The sequence below is a fragment of the Scomber scombrus genome, chromosome 14 (assembly GCF_963691925.1).
Source record: "Scomber scombrus chromosome 14, fScoSco1.1, whole genome shotgun sequence".
Lineage (NCBI taxonomy): Eukaryota > Metazoa > Chordata > Actinopteri > Scombriformes > Scombridae > Scomber > Scomber scombrus.
The window spans coordinates 10,759,784-10,778,889 of NC_084983.1; the positions used below are offsets into that span (position 1 = coordinate 10,759,784).

The window sequence follows — 19,106 nt, forward strand, 5'->3', positions numbered from 1 at the left end:
ACCGCTGCACGGGGTGACACAGTCTTTCACCCTGAAAGTAATGGCTGCCGTTGTTTGTTTGGAAAGGGAGAGAAGTTCCTTGTATGGCAGACACCACAGAGCATGTGCAGGAATTTGATTTGGTTTACAGAGCTTCGAAAAGTGATGATTTAAACAACAAGGAGCATCTTTTGTCTCCTTGAAAGTTTATTGGTCAGTTGGTCATCAGAGGAAGTTCTGGTTAATGTTTAATGAGTAGTACAGCATCATTCATCTCACTGACCAAATGTTTAGGGTTGCATCTCTCATTGAGAGTTGAGCTCCTGTGAACAGAAAGTGTGAGAAATCCGGCCATTCATATTTTGCAAGCATGTTTGTACTTTGTCAACACAAAGTTACTTTTGTAAAATGAGCTAGTGTTTGTCACTTTGTCAGAAGGCATCAGTCTGTCTCTTATTGGATTCTGATTGTACTTAGCTGAAATACAGCATACATTTGATATACTATGGGATTCAATAAAACATTTAAAGGAACAGTTTGACATTTTGGGAAATATACTTTTTTCTTGCTGAGAGTTAGATAGGAAGATCAATACCACTCTCATGTCTATACAGTAAGTAGGAAGCTAGCAGCAGCTATTAGCCTAGCTTAGCACAATTACTAGAAACAGAGAAGCGACTAGTCTGACTTTGTCCAAAGGTGACAAAATCCTCAGACTGGCACCTCTAAAACGCTCTATATCCTGTTTAATCTGTGCAAACACCAAAGCCTAGTCATCACCACAAAGTTACCAGGCAACAAACAGCAGGAAGTTACTGTACCTGACTGAGAGTTGCTCCATCACATAACCTCCCTGTGGACACCCCAACTTTTTGTATAGGTTAAACAAATGAGAGAGAATGTGTTAATTAGTGAGCTTCAGTGAAGCTGGTAGGCAGATGTGGTCATGTTTGAACTGAGCCATGCTCGCTGGTTTCCCCTGTTTCGAGTCTTTGTGCCATAAGCGAACTGGCTGTTGGCTGTAGCTTCATATTTACCATAAACGTATGAAAGTAAGTGCAGTCAATCTTCTCATCTAACTCTCAGCAACAAAAGTGTTTTTACCCTAAATTCAGTCACGCAATTAGTTTGTTTCCCTCTATTACAGTGCAGCTTGTATCATACTGAGTCATTAACGACATCAATTGTCAGGCATCAGTTTTGTGACCATGCTATCAATACTCATGATCACAGCTTTTACCCAAGTAGTACCTTTAAGATTTTGACAACAAATTCTCTGTGCATTACAATGTCAAAAAGTATATTTAAACTAATTGTGACCTGGCAAAATAACGTCAAGGTTTTGTGTCACCTCAGTCCTCTGTAGTTCTCAGCACTGGCTGGCCGGCCGGCATGTATCATCTGATAGCTGGTTTCGCTTTGCTGAGTGTTTAATGGCGATGAAATTACACATCTTGTCACGTCACGCAAGCCTCTGCTCTTGAGGTTTTGTTTGATGAAGGAAATTAAATATGATGAACAAGTGGCTGGGGACTTTTTGTTCTTAATGGTGACTGACTTGCTTAAATGCAGCAACAGAGAAATAACCATACTACGGGCAACATAGGCCACTGTGGCTCCAGAAAGTAGACTGAACCCAATTAGCAGCGTCTTTGTTTTGCTTTTACTGGCAGATTAAGTCAAATCTCAAATGCTGATATATTTGTGTGTGTCTTTATATCCAGAAAGTAAAAAACACATCTTGTTGTGCCTTTAGTCAACAGTTTACTCAGACAGCATCTGATATCTTGCGGTGGATGCGGTTCATTTCTTACAAGCTACCTTTGATCTCGTCCCAACAGCTGGCAGAAGAAAGATTTATCAACACATCGATTGTCTGAATTTTCTTCAGACCATCGAGCACATATGGAAGTCAGTGTTTGACAAGGCAATCGTGAGCTTTTGTGAATAGATGAGTAAATACACCCAGTTTCTTGAGAGGAACCGGTGTTGTTGGTATATGTGTGATCTCATGCAGCTCCTGTTGAGCTATTCCAGTCTCAGTATTGTCAGCTGGTGCAGAGATTCTCCAAGCTCAAGTTGTCAAAGGTCACATATTATATTCCTTTTCAACAATATAGGTGTCTGAGGTCCCCAAAACACACCTTTGAATTTTTTTGCTGAAAATACCACTGAGATTATGCATTCTAGCATACTTCTATACCCCCCTGTTTCAGTCATGTTCTCCATGGGCTGTTTCTGTGTCCATGCAAATGAGCTGCTGCTCCCCACGCCCCACTCAGGAACTGGGTCTGACTTTACCGTCGTGATACAATGTAAGATTATATGATCACGACAGGAGAGACCGAGGGCTATTGACAGTATTCATATTCATACTGGAACTGCAATGGAGCTGCAGTAGCATCATTAATACTAGCACAGTGCAAACCGCTCATAGTGTTAACAGTTATAATGATCAACCGTTTATATGGATCAAAAAGCTTAGGACAGAAATAATTTATTTACAAATACTGTGTAAATTATTTGCTTATAGTAGTATAGGTTAATTCTTTTTTCTTTTTTTTTAACTTTACACCCACGATACACGTATCATATATGTACTCAGCAGCTGTGGCATCATAATTGCTTTGTGGTAACTCATCTGTCTCTGGCTGGTTATTTGAGACTGGTGCTTTGTGCACATTGAAATCATGACAGGAAAAAGAAAGTAATTTTCTCTCAATGAAACATCTTCTCCTCAAAGCTATGACAACCTGCCAAAAACAAGCCAAGAAGGTGCAGCAGCAAATCAACAAGCATTTGAAACAGCTTTACAGAATTTTGAAACTGTCAGTGAAATTTAGTAAATAGCTTTCCTTTTTTATTACTTTATATAAATGTAACAAATATATAAATAGCAATTAGATGGTACTTTGCATGAGTAATATAGAAAAAGAAAAAAATGGTTTTAATAATCATCTATTTATTGTGATCAATATGACCCGGATATACATGATCACTATAAGCGATTTCTACTGTATTCCATTAACAATAAGTGTATCTGTGGGTGAGAATGGATGTATTAGCCTCGGATTGACTTTACACACACTACCCAGTGGGTCACTACAGCTTTGTGGTCTGAGCAAGTTAGCTGCTGGGTGCTAATCCAAGTTACACAACAGTTTGACCATAGTAGCTGCGCAACATGCTGACTCCAAGTTAGAAAAACATACAGCTTCCAAGTTTGAGGTCGGGTCACAGACAGCCAGCATCGATCCATCACACATATACACTCATACAACACTTTTCCATTTGTGGAGACATTTCCATCAAAAAATATAGTGAATCCAACGGGACTTCCTCAGATGATGGGAGGACATAAAGACTGTTGTTGATTTTGCAGAAACTTTGATTCAGTTCGAAAGTTGATTCAGTGGGGACCGTCAGCCTGCTGGGGGGAGGTCTATGTTCAACAGATCCCTTTTTGATGATATAAAGGTAGTAAAATCAAAGTGTTTTTGCACACACCTTTACTGAAAGACAGTGCAGGAGAAAAAGAGAGGATCATTCTCATAGTTTGGGGGTCTCTAGAGTCACCAGGGACACACATTTATGTTGAAAAGACATGAAAAAGTGCATTTTGCATAACATGTGACCTTTAATATCTCACTTCACCACAGTTCAATGTGACAGATTATAAAATAATACTCTGCTGAAATATTTACACCTGAATTTATTGAGAAAGTTTTCATTAATAATGTCAGATTACTTGTTTTGCATAGTTTTCTTACAGATAAGTAAGATTGAGAGAATGTGCAGTGTGGCTGACTACATCATGCCATGTTAGCAGCAAGGTTGTGTGGTGGTTGCTATTGGATACAGATGTTATCATCATTTAAATACATGGATACATTGTTACAGGAGCAGGTACAAATGAAGAGGCAGTGAAGTTTAACCCAGGGATCATCACGTATGACGAGGCTGACGTCCTGCTTTGTGCATATTCAGTAGCTAAGGAAGAGATGCATGGCTGACAGTGTTGCTAGGAGACCACACACAGCGACTAGTGTGAGGCTTGATTTCACCTCCCTCCCCCATTCTTGTAGTCTAGCTGCCTTTCACTGTTTTTCTATCCTCTATTCCTCTCACTTGCCTCCATTTGCTTATTCCTCCACTCTCATATTCCCTGTCTCAATACTCCATCCATCAGTCTGTCTCCAGCACGTTTTTTCGCCTAATCGTATTTATCTCCAGCCTGGTTGATCCCTCAGTGGCTTTCTATTTATTGGCTTTCCCCCCATTTTTCACCGCGTCCCCTCCCGTCTCTTTCCCGCTGCCTCAATCCTCTCCTCCTCTCTGGTGGTATGTCTCAAGCTGCTCATTCTTCTCCTGAACGTTTTCACTCCATCCCTCTTTCATGGCTTCCTCTCCGCCTCTCTCATCCGCTCCCTGTTTGTTTCTCCAGGCTGAGCCGCAGCGTTGTCTGGCTCGAGCGTGGTGACTGTGGTTTACAGTGGCTGTGGGGTCAGATTATGATACTGTACAGTGGTGGGCAAAAATATGTTTGTGGTATTAGGGACATACCAAATAAACTGAAGCCTATGAACAGTATCTTGTATTTTTAAAATATAGAGCCCATGTCATCTGTAGGTTACAAAATCCTATTGTCTTTTTTTCCTACTCACCTTATTTGTTGTCACATACAAAGTTACAAAATGTGCTGTTTAATTCAGGTTTAAATGATTACAAACATGAACATCCTATTAATGCAAGAGAATGCCAGTCTGAGGACTGCGTGTGCAGCAGAAGGTAGATGTCTTTAATGAACGCAATTTTCTGTACTATCTGCCCTCTCACTGTAATTACACCTGTTTAAACAGCCTTAAATATCTTCTGGGTGCTATTTTCTCTAATCAAAAAAGGAGGCACGTTAGTGTTAGGTTTTGTGGATGTCTGAAAACACATGTATTTTGAATATGTTTCATAGAAATATTGCTCTTTTGCAAAGGCCTGGCCAGCGCTGTGATGGGTCCCTCCAATCTGCAGCACTCCTGCCTCACTCACAGCAAGATGCAGCAACACTACAGGACCACTTGCTGAGGTGGAGGCTGGAGGGCAGAGGGCTGCAGCACAAAGTGTTACAGAAGTGTTAAATTCAGCAGCAGTGAAAGATGAAAAGTGCTTCATGGTCCAGTTTTGACTGAAGATACTGTAACTGGTCAAAGCTCATTCTTTAACTGCACAATTTGTCCATCATAACTTTGCTCTTTCTTTCTATTGAGCTTTATTTCTCTCTTTGAAGTCCCTCTCTTCAGTCAGTCACATTCAAATCAGCTGCTGAGCATTTGCAATTGCTGCTTCACAGCCTGTGTGTTTGTGTGTGTTTAGCGAGTATGGGGGGATTTGAGTGTGTGTGTGATCTGTTTGCTTATGTGCATGAATGACTAGTCGGTAGCGTTGCATGCAGATCCATTTTCATGAATCATGGCTCCATCTGCCTCCTGGTTCTAATCAGAGGAATTCAAGCGACTCCTGACCCTACAGATGCTCCTGAAACAACTTGCTAAATGCTCTGAATTTTTTTAGGATTCAAAGTTACCATCAGGAATAATCACAGCCAGCATGCATGAGTGTACTGTATCTGTGAAAATGATATTCATGGCCCGTTCAATTAGAAAAATGTGTCTGTGGATGTACGGTGGTATTCTCCTAGTTCTTTTAGCTGGGCTAATTGCACACCAACCCACAGAATGTAATGCGGCAATTGCAGGGGTGCCTGCTCAGCTGCCAGATCCTAGAAACCCAAATCAAAGCTCCTGTTAACAAAAGCCCAACCTACAGTCGCAGCTCCCTAACCTAATTAACAATGAGTCAGCAAGCATGGCAGAAGCAGCGGTCGAGGTTGTGGTCAGGGCTGTGGGATACAAGAATAGCAGTAGCCACGCTGACACGCTGGATGACACACTGGGCCATGACAAAAGAATCACACGCGGCCACACAGCTCAACATGCTGCCTGGCCCAGGTAACCCTGCCTGACGCTCATACTGTGGATTTAGATTTTTTTTTTTTGTCTTTACATTGAGACATGGTTAAAATATTCTTCTAACAAAAATGATGTGAATTTCTGAAGCTGTACAGAATTAGAGGAGCAATTATCTTTCTGGAAAATGTAAATATCATGTATTCTTTATGCCCTTTTCATGCTGCTCGCATCCTCAGGGAATATAAAGGGAATATAAAAGCATAATTCAGAGCTCATTAAATTGGATTTACATGCAGTTTCATTGTAACATGCTGTGAATGCACAATAGTGACTTTAAAAAGTATCAAGTAGAGAACATAATTTGTTTAATATTTCTCTTTGGGTGTCTTTTTTCTGTCACTTTTGGCCATGAAAATCACTAACCAAACACCATATATGAGTCTTATTTCATTGCCTCTCATGTGAAGTGATTTATTCAGTTTTGTTGCAAAACAACAATACTGTTCAACACAAAACAAACTGATGCTACAGTTCCAGATGCCAGAAGCACAGATGATAATGCTCCAATGTCCTACACCGAAAACCCTCAAATGCTCTGTTTCCATTTATGATGGAAAAACACTGGAAACATGCATCAGCTGACAGCTGTGCTTTTCTTAGCCAATTGCATTGCGCACTTCCATTCACCAGCATGAAAACACTGTTGGGCCCTCAAATATCTGCCCCACAACAAGCCTGACTTCTCATGGGGTGAGCGTGAGTAGGAAGCTGTGCATGCGCTACATATGACAAACCACATTACTGTCTGGCTAGCAGACAGGCTTAGCTAGGCCATCCCAGGGCCTGCAGCCAGAGACGCTCTGCAGCTGAGTTACCATGCTTACTCAAATATTCATAACTGGATAATGAAAGTATAAATAGTTTTTCATGTGATACACTAGAGGTTGAGGTAAACAAAACTGCAACCTCCATCATTATGCATCACTGTGTCTGCTTTGAAGGCTGCCAGTTGGAGTAATGGGCAGGATTGACCGCTTTGACACAGTGAGCGTGATAAGCTTTGACTCTCCTGAAGTTCTGCTAGTAATTTGGGTTTGATTATTTGGGTTTCTAAGTGTGTTGCCGCATCACAAAGCAATCACTGTCAATCTTGTCAGCTGCAAGTAGGCTGGAAAGCTGTTGAACATGTTTTTTAATGATTGATGAGCTCAAACATTTCCCTTGTTTCTTCTTGTTTAGGTGAGTTGGAGAAGGCTGCCTGTAACATACGTCGCCTTCTCCCGAGTCTTCTTCTATACCATGAACTCTGGCTCTGCCCAGGATGTGGCAGTCGAGCATTTCCTGCGTGACATAGAGAGGCGAAGCAAGCGGCTACACTGCGCTGTGATAGGCTGCGAGGAGGAGAGACCCCGCAGCGACATGAACCTGCTGTATCGTAAGAGCCGTTTGGACTGGAGGCAGAGGGACCAAGAGGGAAGTAAAAAGAGGTGAGAGGATCAGCTCACACGAGCTCTGCATATATGGGATTACATTAGGGTTCAGTTCAGTGGGGATATAAACCTCTTAGCCAGCGTGAATGAGTTTAATTTCCAAATCTCAATTCCAAGCGCAGTTCATGAAGTCAGACGGGTTAGCCTGAAAAGTCTTGGGCGAATTTGCATAACAGCACTTCATAATGAAGTTAATATGTTCAGCAGATGAGATAAACTACTATAATATCAGCCAAAATGTCAGAGGGTAAAAGGGGAGCAAAACCCATAAAAAAGAAAATGAAATCCAGTTGTTGCCTCATTTGTCTCAACACATGATTATTTTGACTACATACTTTCATTTGAGGTTCTAACCTTTATGCTTTAATGAGACCATGCATTAGAAGTCACAGCAATGCATCATGTCAATGCAATCTTTCATGGAGCAACTGCTGTATATAGGCCATACACTCCTTTAGCTCTTTTTTTAAATCCAGTTTTAATGTGTTGTACTGGTGACGACTGAATACGATCTAATTGTGTGTTAGCTGAGTGAATTACACACTAGAAAACCTTACCTGTTATGACTTGGAATATGTAACAACTGTTTTGCTATTAGGTGCAGGCCTCAAAGCTCATCCTACCAGCACCCTTTCAGTAGGATTGAAGAGTTGTTGTAAAATTAGGCGCAGTGTGTGTGTTCAGTCACTATAGTGACACAGCTAGCTGCTGATTTATCAGGCCCTGTTCCTCTTTTTGGACGTCTTCCAGTGAAAGTGAAAAGTGATAATAATAAATCACCACACAGACGGTAATAAAAATAATAATATTAAAAATCATAATAACTTCTGCCACTACTACTGCTTCTACTAATAATAATATTAGTAACTTCTTCTATCTAACCAAGTTGTTGTAATTGCAGTTTTTATGTGATTTCAAAGTCAAATTAAATAAAATGTACAGTATGCAACAGCATTTTACAGTCATCCAAGCATCAAAACAAACTAATTCAATTACAAAAGAACCAATTCAATCTCACTACATAAGTGGGCAAAACAGTTGACAACAGCATAACATCATCACACTCTGAATCATAATCGTGACAGTGTTGACTTGAAATGAGTGTGTGCATGCCTGTGAGTGAGTGATTTCGTGTTTCTGAGTGTGTGTTTCTGGGACAGAGGAGAGATGTTCCGTTCAAATGTGAGTCACCTATAATCCACCAATTCCACGCTGTTTGAGGGGCTATTTGTGCTGTGGAGGGAGAGCATCAAAGTCAACAATTCAGTTCGTCTCCAAGTGTCATCCAGTGCTTCCTGACTCACAGCAGTAATTTGAGGCATTCGTGTTGGCAGCAGAGATCAACGTCATGGCAGCATCAAGCCAGTGGAGGTGTAGGGCAGTGAGTGGGACAACGGGACATGATGAGCGATGAAAGCAGAGCCAGGCAGGGCCAGAGCAGCAGAGGTGAGAAGCAGGACATGACCGGTGATGATTATGAACAGGAAAGGGTCAGGGATGAAACCGTACTGGGACGAAAGGATGGAAACCAAATGGACTCGAGGCAGGACCGGTGACGACTGCAGGGCCGGTGGGAGCGAGGGAGGGAGGGAGGGAGGTGGGGGCAGGATGGAGAGACAAAGAAAGCGACGTGAAGGGCACAGGTAGACAGTTTGAGATCTCCAGCAGGCCCTCAGGAGAGAAATCACATTTATAAAGCACAGACGGCGGTGGAGATACAGAATGGTAAATAGGTGAGTTTCAATATGAGTTTTAAAAATAGAGACGGTTTCTTATGGCAGACAGACTATTCCCAGTAGTGGTGACTGGTGGAAGAAAACCTTGCTGCCAGCTGAGGTTTTATTAATTCTTGCACAGAATTATGAGACCAGTGTGAACAGGCCAACATGGGTGTAGTCTGGCACTTTGCAAATCCCTATGAAGCAAGTCAGTAAGTGATATTAAGTTGGACTATTGGACTAAGATGGATGAATAATAGAAAAATGTATAAAAATCTTTAAAAGAAACCCAAAAAACATGTAAATTGCAATTCATTATATCAATCAAATTAAAGGTGAAAAGATGAAATCGTAAACAAATAATTGCATTGACAAATTAAGTTGAGAGAACACACACATATATATATATATATATATATATATATATATATATATATATATATTTATGTATATATATGAAAAAAAATGCTAATACATTTAATGAAACATTTTTATGGGTGAAAGTAAGAGGGGAATTTAGTTTGCTTTCATCAGCTGGATACCAATTTACATTTCAACTTTGAAGTCTTATTGCAAAACTCACTTTCAAAACTTTTGCCATGAATTTCCAGGATGCAGTTTATAAATTGGTTATGAACTGTAATAATCATTAGCACATCTCTCTTGGTTCTCCATATATAAGCAAGTGCAAGGCCATGTTTGTATAAATAATAAAATAAATAACTTGCACTCTGCTCAGTGTTCTGTAATATTTGTAAGGTTAAAAAAAAACCTGAACATTTAGAAATATTTTTAATGCCAAGAGAAAATTCAGCTTCTTCGTCCAGTCATTTTAAATTAACTGTGTCGTTGTCGAATCTGAGAAAACAGCTAATTTTAGGCAAATATAACCCATACCTAACAACGGAGGCCAAGAGCCAACCTCTTTATGCATGCAATGATTTTCTCCAACGTAGCATAATGACTTACAGACTGGTCTCAAGCAAGCATGAAAACTCAGAATCCAGTTGAGTCCCTTTACAGACAGACACTAAAAGCACTTAACTAAAAGGCCAATAGCCTAATAGTTTTAAACATTCTGCAGGTGCGCACCTCATCTTGAAGGTCTTACATGGGCTTGCACTCTCTCACCTCATCTCTGGCACCGCCTTTACATACTCTCATTTTTAAATATATCTCTATTACTTCTCTAATGTATTATATTGTATTGTAGTACTTGTTGAAGCATTGTATTGATGATATTAGGTCTCTCATTTGTAATAACCTGCCCAGGGACTACTGATGAAAATTTACATAACTCTGGCACATTTACATTGATGTGGAAACTGAAATGTTGATTAATGTGCACTGGCCCAGATTGTGAGCAGGTTTCTCTCTCTCTGCATATTTGTCTCTGCTACCCACTGTCTGCATGTGACTGTTATTCATGCTGAGCTCATCTGATGTGGGTATAAATGTGGGATGATGTTAAATTTGTTAAATAGATAAGGTTGATGAATATTGATTGTTTAAAAAAAAAAAAATCTTCATTTCCTTTTAGTGACACTGAACAAAAACTCACATACAAGTTCAGTTCAAAGCTCTGTTTGAACTCATTGACCCGACCTGATCACTCTTATCTCTCTTTTATGCATACATCAAACCCAGAGAGGAGAGATATTTTTTTATCCAAACCATGATATCTTAATCACATGTTTCAAAGCACTTTCAGACCATTAAAACATATTCTGGCTGATCTAGCATCATCCAGTTTAGTTTTGAACATGTGAATGCACAAACAGAAAACAGTCTTTATCACATCAGTTAAAAGTGTGAAAGTTTAGGTCAGTGTTTAAAATGAGTTTCAGGCAGGCAAAGATCATTATTATCCTGCTAAAGTTTCAAGAAGTCATTATCTGACTGGTTATTCATATCGGAGATATAGTTATAAATAAAAATGTATTTTTGTCTTTGGTTGCTTTAGGGCCACCTACGAGTGTGAATCACATGTTGGCAAATACTACTATAATGATACTATTAGAAGAATCAGGAAACAAAGCTTGTTCTTTATTCTTTATTGCTATGAGTCAAACCACCAGGCAGTTTTCACTCTTTATGCAATTTTCTTCCAGTGACAGAAGAAGAATCACATCATTCTAAACCCACACTAGAGACAACCCATAACTTAAGGCAGTCAATTAAAGTGTCGTGTATTGTGTCAAATATGTCAGTGAGGTCCAACAGAATGAGGACAGTTAAACACTCAAAGTCAACGCTCAACCTTAACACATCTCAAACTTACTGCTATGATTTGCCCTCAAACCAGATGTTTTCAAATATAAGATAATATTTTTCAGCCGTTTTAAACACAACTGGTTCTTAAACTTTGCCCCAAAAAAAGGTAAATTAGAAATAAGATGGTAGGTGCTAGGGGCAGGATTAACTCATTTAGATTTCTTCAGCAAAAGCTTTATCACCATAGTCTTAAAGGCTTCTGGGAATATCTCACACTCTGAGGAAATGGTGTTCAAGAACCTATAGGTGTTTAAGAGGTTACAGAGGAGCAGCGGGTGAACTCAGGCTCTTTAGACTCTCTCTTAAGATGAATATGTAATCTTCATCTGCTGGAAGTCATATGATTTTGAAGACAACAAAGACAATATGTCTTTATTGCACAAAGATTGCTTTTGTTCTTAGTTTTTGTTCAACATTTGATTGAAATCATTTCGAGACACCTCAAACTTATGCAGGCAAGTAATCCGGGTTTGGACTTCGGACAGAGCAAGACAGCACGAGAGGAATCTTCCTTGAAGTATTTATGTTTAATTCATCGTTACTTATCGAGCTCCATTCATGATTAAAATGGTGCATCAGATCATGTGACGACAGCAATCAGATCCAGTAATAAGCAAGAGCTACTATTGAATAATCAATGTGTCCTGAATTAACAAGGTTCAACTCACTCTTGGCTACAGATTTTCATTTTGTGAACAAGAGCCAGAAGCATTTTTTTTCTGTAGAGAATACAGGATTAAGTGTTAAAGGAAAATTTCAACATTTTGGGAAAACACTAATTTTCTTTGTTGCACACAGTTGGATGAGAGGATTGACATCACTTTCTAAGCTGATTTTGTTACCTTCAGACCGAGCCTGGCTAGCTGTTTCCCTGTTTCCAGTCTCTATGCTAAGCTAAGCAAAATAAAGCTGCTGGCTTTAGCTTCAAGTTGACTGACATAAGAGTGGTGTTTAACTTCTCATCTAACTGTCAGCAAGACATCAAATATGTGTATTTTCCAAAAGCTAATGCTTTAAGTGATAGTTACTGTAGATTATGTAAAGCAAAAAATAAAACAGAGAATAAGAAAGTCCTGATAGTTGTTGAACAGCTGACTCTTTGGTCCTGATTTCAAGATGTTGAGAGCTTCTTCTGCCCTTAGAAGAAGAAGGAAAAAAGCAGAGCACTTCAAGATGCCTGGAGGAGCAGCTCAGCCTCTGTTCTGGGCTAAATTTGGCCCTGTAGTATCTATGTCGATTGTGAGGAGTCACAAGTACATCTCCACAGGCATTCAAGGGCGCAAACATACTCGCACAGATGCAAACACACTCTTTGCTATACCACACACATAAACACACATATTCAGGGACTCACACACAGTGGTTATGATGAAAAGTGAACCTCTGTGTTCTCCAGGATGAGCAGCCTAAGTGCTGCTTCTGCTGCTCGCTCGATGTTGACTTCAAATTGTAAGCTCCAATTGTCTTCTACTGTGCTTCACTGCCTCACAACTGATCTAAAAGAGAGCACTGCGTGACCCATAGTCATATGTTGCCACATAATAATCATGCATTTGAGCCATTTAATTACACACTCAAAAACACAATTTCTTTCACCCTCAAACATGTAGGCACAGATGTGGTTATCCAGATGTGCTCCCTGCACATTTCCTGAGAATTGATAAACACAAATCTGGAACAGGAAACAGATAATTTCTTCCTCCATTGCTGTAGTAAATGTTGTGATCTGTGATTTTGATATATATATATATATATATATATATATATATATATATATATATACACACACACACACACACATATATACACACACACACACACACATATATACACACACACACACACACACATATATATATATATATATATATATATATTCATATATACATATCTTTTTTTCATCCCCTCTGACATTTTGTGTAAGTTCAGAAACTGCACAGTTGCCTTGTTAATGATAAATCAGTTGTACATGAAGTGTAAGTCAACCTTGTGACAAGGGACTTGTGTTGTGTTGCTGTGGAGTGAAGCTGCATAACAACCCCCTGGTTAGGACACCACACCATCACAGCACCTACTATCTCTAAAGCAGAGAAGCAAGGACAAGGTTATTGGAAACCATTTTGAAAGCCTTTGGTGAACTCAGCCAAGCCTCAAACCTCACAAATTTATGTCAACAACTTAAACCACTCGTACTATCACCTGAACTGTGCTTAATTTGAATCTGTCAGGATCTTGGCACACTTATATTCTGGTTTACTGCAGTGTACTTGTAACTAACTTCTTCTAAAATTCGCCCTTCGTCCTGGTTGGACAGATTTGTTAACTGCAGACACAACTATGGGTTTGTGAGCATAGACATGTTACAATAGTAAGGTAAGCACTTGGATCTAGTAGTGTTAATGTAATAAAAGATATCTAGTATTTTTTTAGCCAAAAAAAGGAATACAATTCTACGTATTGCTCAGTTCGGTAAAAAACGCAGATTTTTCCCTTCATTTTTATTTATTACTTTGGGAGTTTGTGTCATTGGTGATTTCAAAGCCAAACCATGAAATACATGACAATCACAACTGTTCCCATGGTAACAGATTAAATTCTTCAGACGACAATGAGAGCAGACTACAGATGTGGGTTGAGGATATAAAGAAAAAGGGAATTCCAGCAGCACACTAAGATCACACTAAGAGCACTTTGTTTTTGACAAGGGAATTGATTTCCTAATTAAATGTGTTTGAGGGTAAAGCAGATGTGGAGGAATGGAGATGGAAAGATATGGGAATGCAAAAGATGAAGGTGCCTCTAGGGCTTTCCCTTTTTGCAGCAAAAAGCCCTGCAGGCATTCTTTTTTATTGCAAAGGCGATATTTGAAGACCAAAGAGAGAGAGTGTGGAAAGAAGGAGGTCAATAATATAAAGGGTAAAGTAGTGTATGAATGTTTTTTTTGCTTAACTATGATTTCCTCATGCTTCCAAATTTCTCAAACCTATCCAACCCTTTTCCCAAATTGTAGCTCCACCCAAAATGACCCTTCAGCTACCGTCGGCAAAGTCAGAGACTTGGCTTCTTTCCGCCGGCACTTCCGAATGGGTTTCATGACCATGCCGGCCTCCCAGGACCTGTCCCCTCACTCCTGTGCCTCCGCCATGGCGCCACGCTCACAGTCATGCCATGCGGTCGGTGCTGGGGATGCAAGTCTAGAGAATGGAGACTACTCTGACACCCAGTCCCAACATGGTGGGCGCTGCCCTCCGGCCAAACCCAAACGTCACCCCAGCACTCGCCTCAGCTCCTCATCCGCTGACAGCAGAGGACCTCCCGAAACGCCGCCACCTCCCCCGCCCTCTCATTCACAGACCAAACACTCAGAGAAGAAAAATGGTAAGAAGGATTTTTCCAGATGCACATTCTACTGAGAGAATTATCTATTTTCTTGAGATTATTGAGATTCTTGATATTTTCATTTTTTCTTTTAAGCCATGAAGAAGTCTGACTCTGGGGACATGGGATCAAAGAAGGTTCCTCCTTTAAAGCCCAAGAGAAGTCCCAGCACGCAGCTTTCCTTTGACCCCCTTCCTCCACGTGTGCCTCCTTCTGCCACATCCCTGCCTTTCCAGGCAGCAGACTCTCAGATTCAGACAGGAGACGGGGAGGATGAGCCAGTCTATATAGAGATGGTGGGCCAGGTGTTCACCAGAGACAGCCAGACCGCCACCCCCCACCCTGTTACCCCTGTGGCCACCACACCTGACTCTGATTCAGACCAGAGTGAGGCTATCTACGAGGAGATGAAATACCCATCGCAAGAGGACAGAGAGTCCCATAGACACCCCCCATCCAAACACGAAAAACTGAAATCCTCTAAACATTACCATGTCACTTCATCTTCCTCAAACAGCTCCTCCTCTCTGCCACGCCCATCCTCTTCCTCTCCCTCCTACTCCAAACCCAAAGCCACTGTGTCGATCTCTCATTCATCTCCTCTGCCCTCCTCCACATCCTCCACCCCTGTCCCCCAGGTCCTTTCCGCCAGTCCCCACACCCCACGAGCGCCTACTCCCTACCTGCTGCAAGGGGGTAAATCTGAGCCCGAGTCCAACACGAAGATCCCAGCCCCTTTTCCCAACCTTCTACAACACCGGCCACCGCTGCTGGCTTTCCCTCAGCCCGCAGCAGCCTCCAGTGGGGTCGGGGTGCAAAACAAGGTTTCTGCCTCTGCTAAAATGGGGACTCAAACGTCCAGCGTCACGACTCAAGCCAGCACCTCCTCCTCAACGTCCTCTAATGTATCTGTATCCATGTCAGGCTCTAAAGAGTCGTCAGGAGGAAGTATAACGCCGCAGGACAAACACAGCAGAGACGCCCAGTTGGGCCCTGCTCCTGGACTGAGAGCCAGGAGTCACTCAACACCTCTGCCTCCATCCTCCAAATCCACGTCCCCTTTCTCCCAACACCACCACCACCCTCACCACCGCCCGTCGCACTACCATCACTATCGTAAGCCAGAAAGAGGGGACTCTCCTGCTCCGACCAAGAGCAGCTCTCAGACTTCGTCACAGGCCACCGTCCAGACCCAAACCTCAAGTTCAGGCAAGGAGGGCAAATCGGTTAGCTTCCTCTTAAAGACAGATAGAGGAGAGAGGGATAAGGACAGAGACAAGGAAAGAGAGAGGGAACGAGATAGAGACCGAGACCGAGACCGAGACAGAGATCGGGACCGAGACCGAGACCGAGACCGAGACCGAGACCGAGACCGAGACCGAGACAGAGACAGGGATCGGGGTAGAGACAGGGACAGAGAAAAGGAAAAAGACAAGGAAAGGGATAGAGACAAGGACAGGGATAGAGAAAGAGAAAGAGACAGAGAAAGGGATCGGGACAGGGATCGGGACAGGGATCGGGACAGGGATCGTGACAGGGATCGGGACAGGGATCGTGACAGGGATCGGGACAGGGACGGAGGGCCGCATTCCTTACAGATGGATATCATCACTAGCAGCCACACATCTCATAGCAGCACCAGCTCAACCCCTACGCCATTATCTTCATCCCAGCGTCCTCATTCTCGTCCACACCTCCGCTCTCACACTCCTCATGGCCTGCCAGCATACAAGCCCCCCTCCTCAGACAGCCCCCTGCTGTGGACCTACCCTTCCGGTGGCTTCCGGAGACCGCCCGCTTACGAGAGCTTGAGAGGAAGCTCTCATACGCCAAGTCTGCAACAGCCCTCGAGTCTTACGGGTGTAGGTGAGGGGGCATCTAAGAGTAACGGAGGGTCCATGTCCCTCCAGTCCAAAGTTGGCTTCATGCCCTGGGACAGCAGTGCCAGCTTAGCCGCAGATGAGGGGTCTTACTGGCCCATGCAGAGGAAATTGTCCTTCAGCCACGGGAGCAGAGAGACAGAGAGTAAGTCAGGGGTCATTTTGGATACAAAGTGCAGATGGTATTTTGAAAAAAAATCAGTATCTTGAAGATATTTCATTCTGTTCCTTCCCCTGTATCAGAGGACGAAGGACGCACGTGGAATGGCAGTGCTGATGCCCTGTTAAGGATGGATAAAGAGGAGTTAGGGATGGGGTCTCGCGGAGGCCACTCAGGCATCCCGGTTCACTTCAGTGGTGCAACTAGCAGGGCCCTTGGTCACAGTGAGTCCTTGGCAGGCGTGGACAGCAGCCCAGGATTCAGAGCCCTGCCCAGAGTGGGACTGCCTCTTCCCTGCCAGACTTTCCCTGCCTGTCGCAATGGAGGTAGGCATAATCTTTTCAGTCATAGCTTCTAAAAAAGACAAACAAGAAAACCACATTATCCTCTTTAGGAAGGAACTACATACTGTGAGCAGATTTACATGGGGATTCTTCTGCTGCCTGGGCGATGACGAAGCTCTTAAATTTGGACAGCCAGCTTGGTTTTTTTGCCCTTGTTAGACATAAAACAAAACTTAACACCCCCAGATTTTAGGAAGAGATCAGCTTTCCCCATCTAAGTTATTTTTTGTTTGCTAAAGTAGAGATTTAAACTGGCAGAGACTCTCCTCTCTGTCCAGCACATCCTGCTGTACTGAAGTTAGCCTTGAAGCCTCTGTGTCTCTTTGTCAGTCACATCTTCACTCAAGGCCTTCCTCCAAAGACAGAGAGATGCTGGTTACCTTGAGAATCAGTGCAATACTTTCCTTGAAGCAGAGCCAATAAAAGAAGGGTTTCATAAACATGCCCACATCCCCGCATACACACATATTCATGAGCCCCGGGCACATTTCATACTGTTAACATTGTACATTGTGGCAAACCCAGTTGTTTAAAGCACATTATAATTTAATTAAATGCAGTTATATCAGCTAAGTACATATACAGACTGGGTGTAAATAATATTACAGGTAAGCCTCTTAAGTAAAGTGATATTAAAGGAAACTATAATATAGTCAGAGTGCAACCCTTCACCAATGCCCAACAGTCAAATATCTGTTTCACTCAAATCATTTCTGTCACTTCATTGTTAAACCTATTTTTGATTTTTTTTTTTTTAAACCCTGTAGAATATTAAATTAACTCTCAATCTTATTTTGGTTCTGTCTGGATAAACAATAATTGCAGAATAGCGGAAATTGCAGATCAGGATCACCACCAAGATTAAATTATGTGTTCCTGTCCAATAAATGTAATGGTCGTGTGTTTACAAGATAATATAAGATATCCAGCTGTCAGACAAACAGTGACACAACAAATCTCTGTGAAAGCGTACCTGCATTAATAAAAATGTGTTGCTCCAGTATCCATTGTTTGTGATATTAATATAACTTTATAATTGTCTAACTGTTTAGAATATGACAAGCACACAATGTACAAAGGCTAAGTAAATATTCATAGCTCTGTGTGTTGAAATGAAAAGTTATGTTCCGTTGTTCTCATTAGCAGGCACAAATGTTTGTTTCTTTACAGAAGTGGGGCGGCTGGGCCGCTCCTCCTCTGCTGCTGGAGTGAGACAGGTGGGTGGAGGAGATGTCCCGAGACAGAACAGTCTACCAGCACGAGAAGCCCTGAATCAGGTGAATATATAATACCCAGCCTTATAACTTTAGACGCTATTAACTTCATTCATGGCAGATTTGGGAGCGAACATTAATATTGTTCTCATTATGGCTTCCCCTCCTGCTGGAGACAGTGCTCCTGCAGATCTATTTATAGCAGGTAGATTTGCCCACTGAGCAGAATAAGGTTCTGGCTTGCCTCAAAAGAATAAGAGCAGCAAAGGTATATGACGTAGGCATATATGTAATCAGTAAATGTTAGAGAATAGAGGATGAAAGAACATGCTGTACTATGTTTTGGAGTGATGAGCTGCAGTCTTCTGGCAGCACATTTTGCCCAGATTCTGGCTGCATAGCAAGTGCTGACGCAGTTTGAGTGTGCTGCAGAGACTGTCTGCATGCGTCTGGTTGACCCTCCCTCAACCTTTATTAGATGAAGCAGTGCTGCATCCTCCTGGCAGTCCACAGGAACTGCAGTATTATTCAACATGTGCTATGATTGGTTGTTACTGCAGAGAGCACTGCAGTGATCTTCCAGGTTTGTTAGAAATGTAAATACAGAATTTTCATAAAGCACTATATAGATTCACTTATTTGACTGTTTTCAATGTGTTCAGCTGCATGGTCTGGCCCAACCTCAAGTGCCCTGCAGTCCCAGCAG

General features: G+C 41.9%; 1 protein-coding gene across 1 annotated transcript in view; it reads left to right on the top strand.

The window, feature by feature from the left end:
• Window positions 1-7,241: 7,241 nt before the first annotated feature.
• LOC133994400 (neuronal tyrosine-phosphorylated phosphoinositide-3-kinase adapter 1) overlaps window positions 7,242-19,106 on the top strand; it is a 15,277-nt gene continuing 3,412 nt past the window's right edge. Inside the window, exons 1-7 of the mRNA XM_062433647.1 lie at window positions 7,242-7,429; window positions 14,435-14,802; window positions 14,899-16,203; window positions 16,288-16,827; window positions 16,926-17,168; window positions 18,357-18,463; window positions 19,063-19,096. Coding sequence (XP_062289631.1) covers window positions 7,242-7,429; window positions 14,435-14,802; window positions 14,899-16,203; window positions 16,288-16,827; window positions 16,926-17,168; window positions 18,357-18,463; window positions 19,063-19,096 — 2,785 coding nt within the window. The remainder of the gene's footprint in view (window positions 7,430-14,434; window positions 14,803-14,898; window positions 16,204-16,287; window positions 16,828-16,925; window positions 17,169-18,356; window positions 18,464-19,062; window positions 19,097-19,106) is intronic.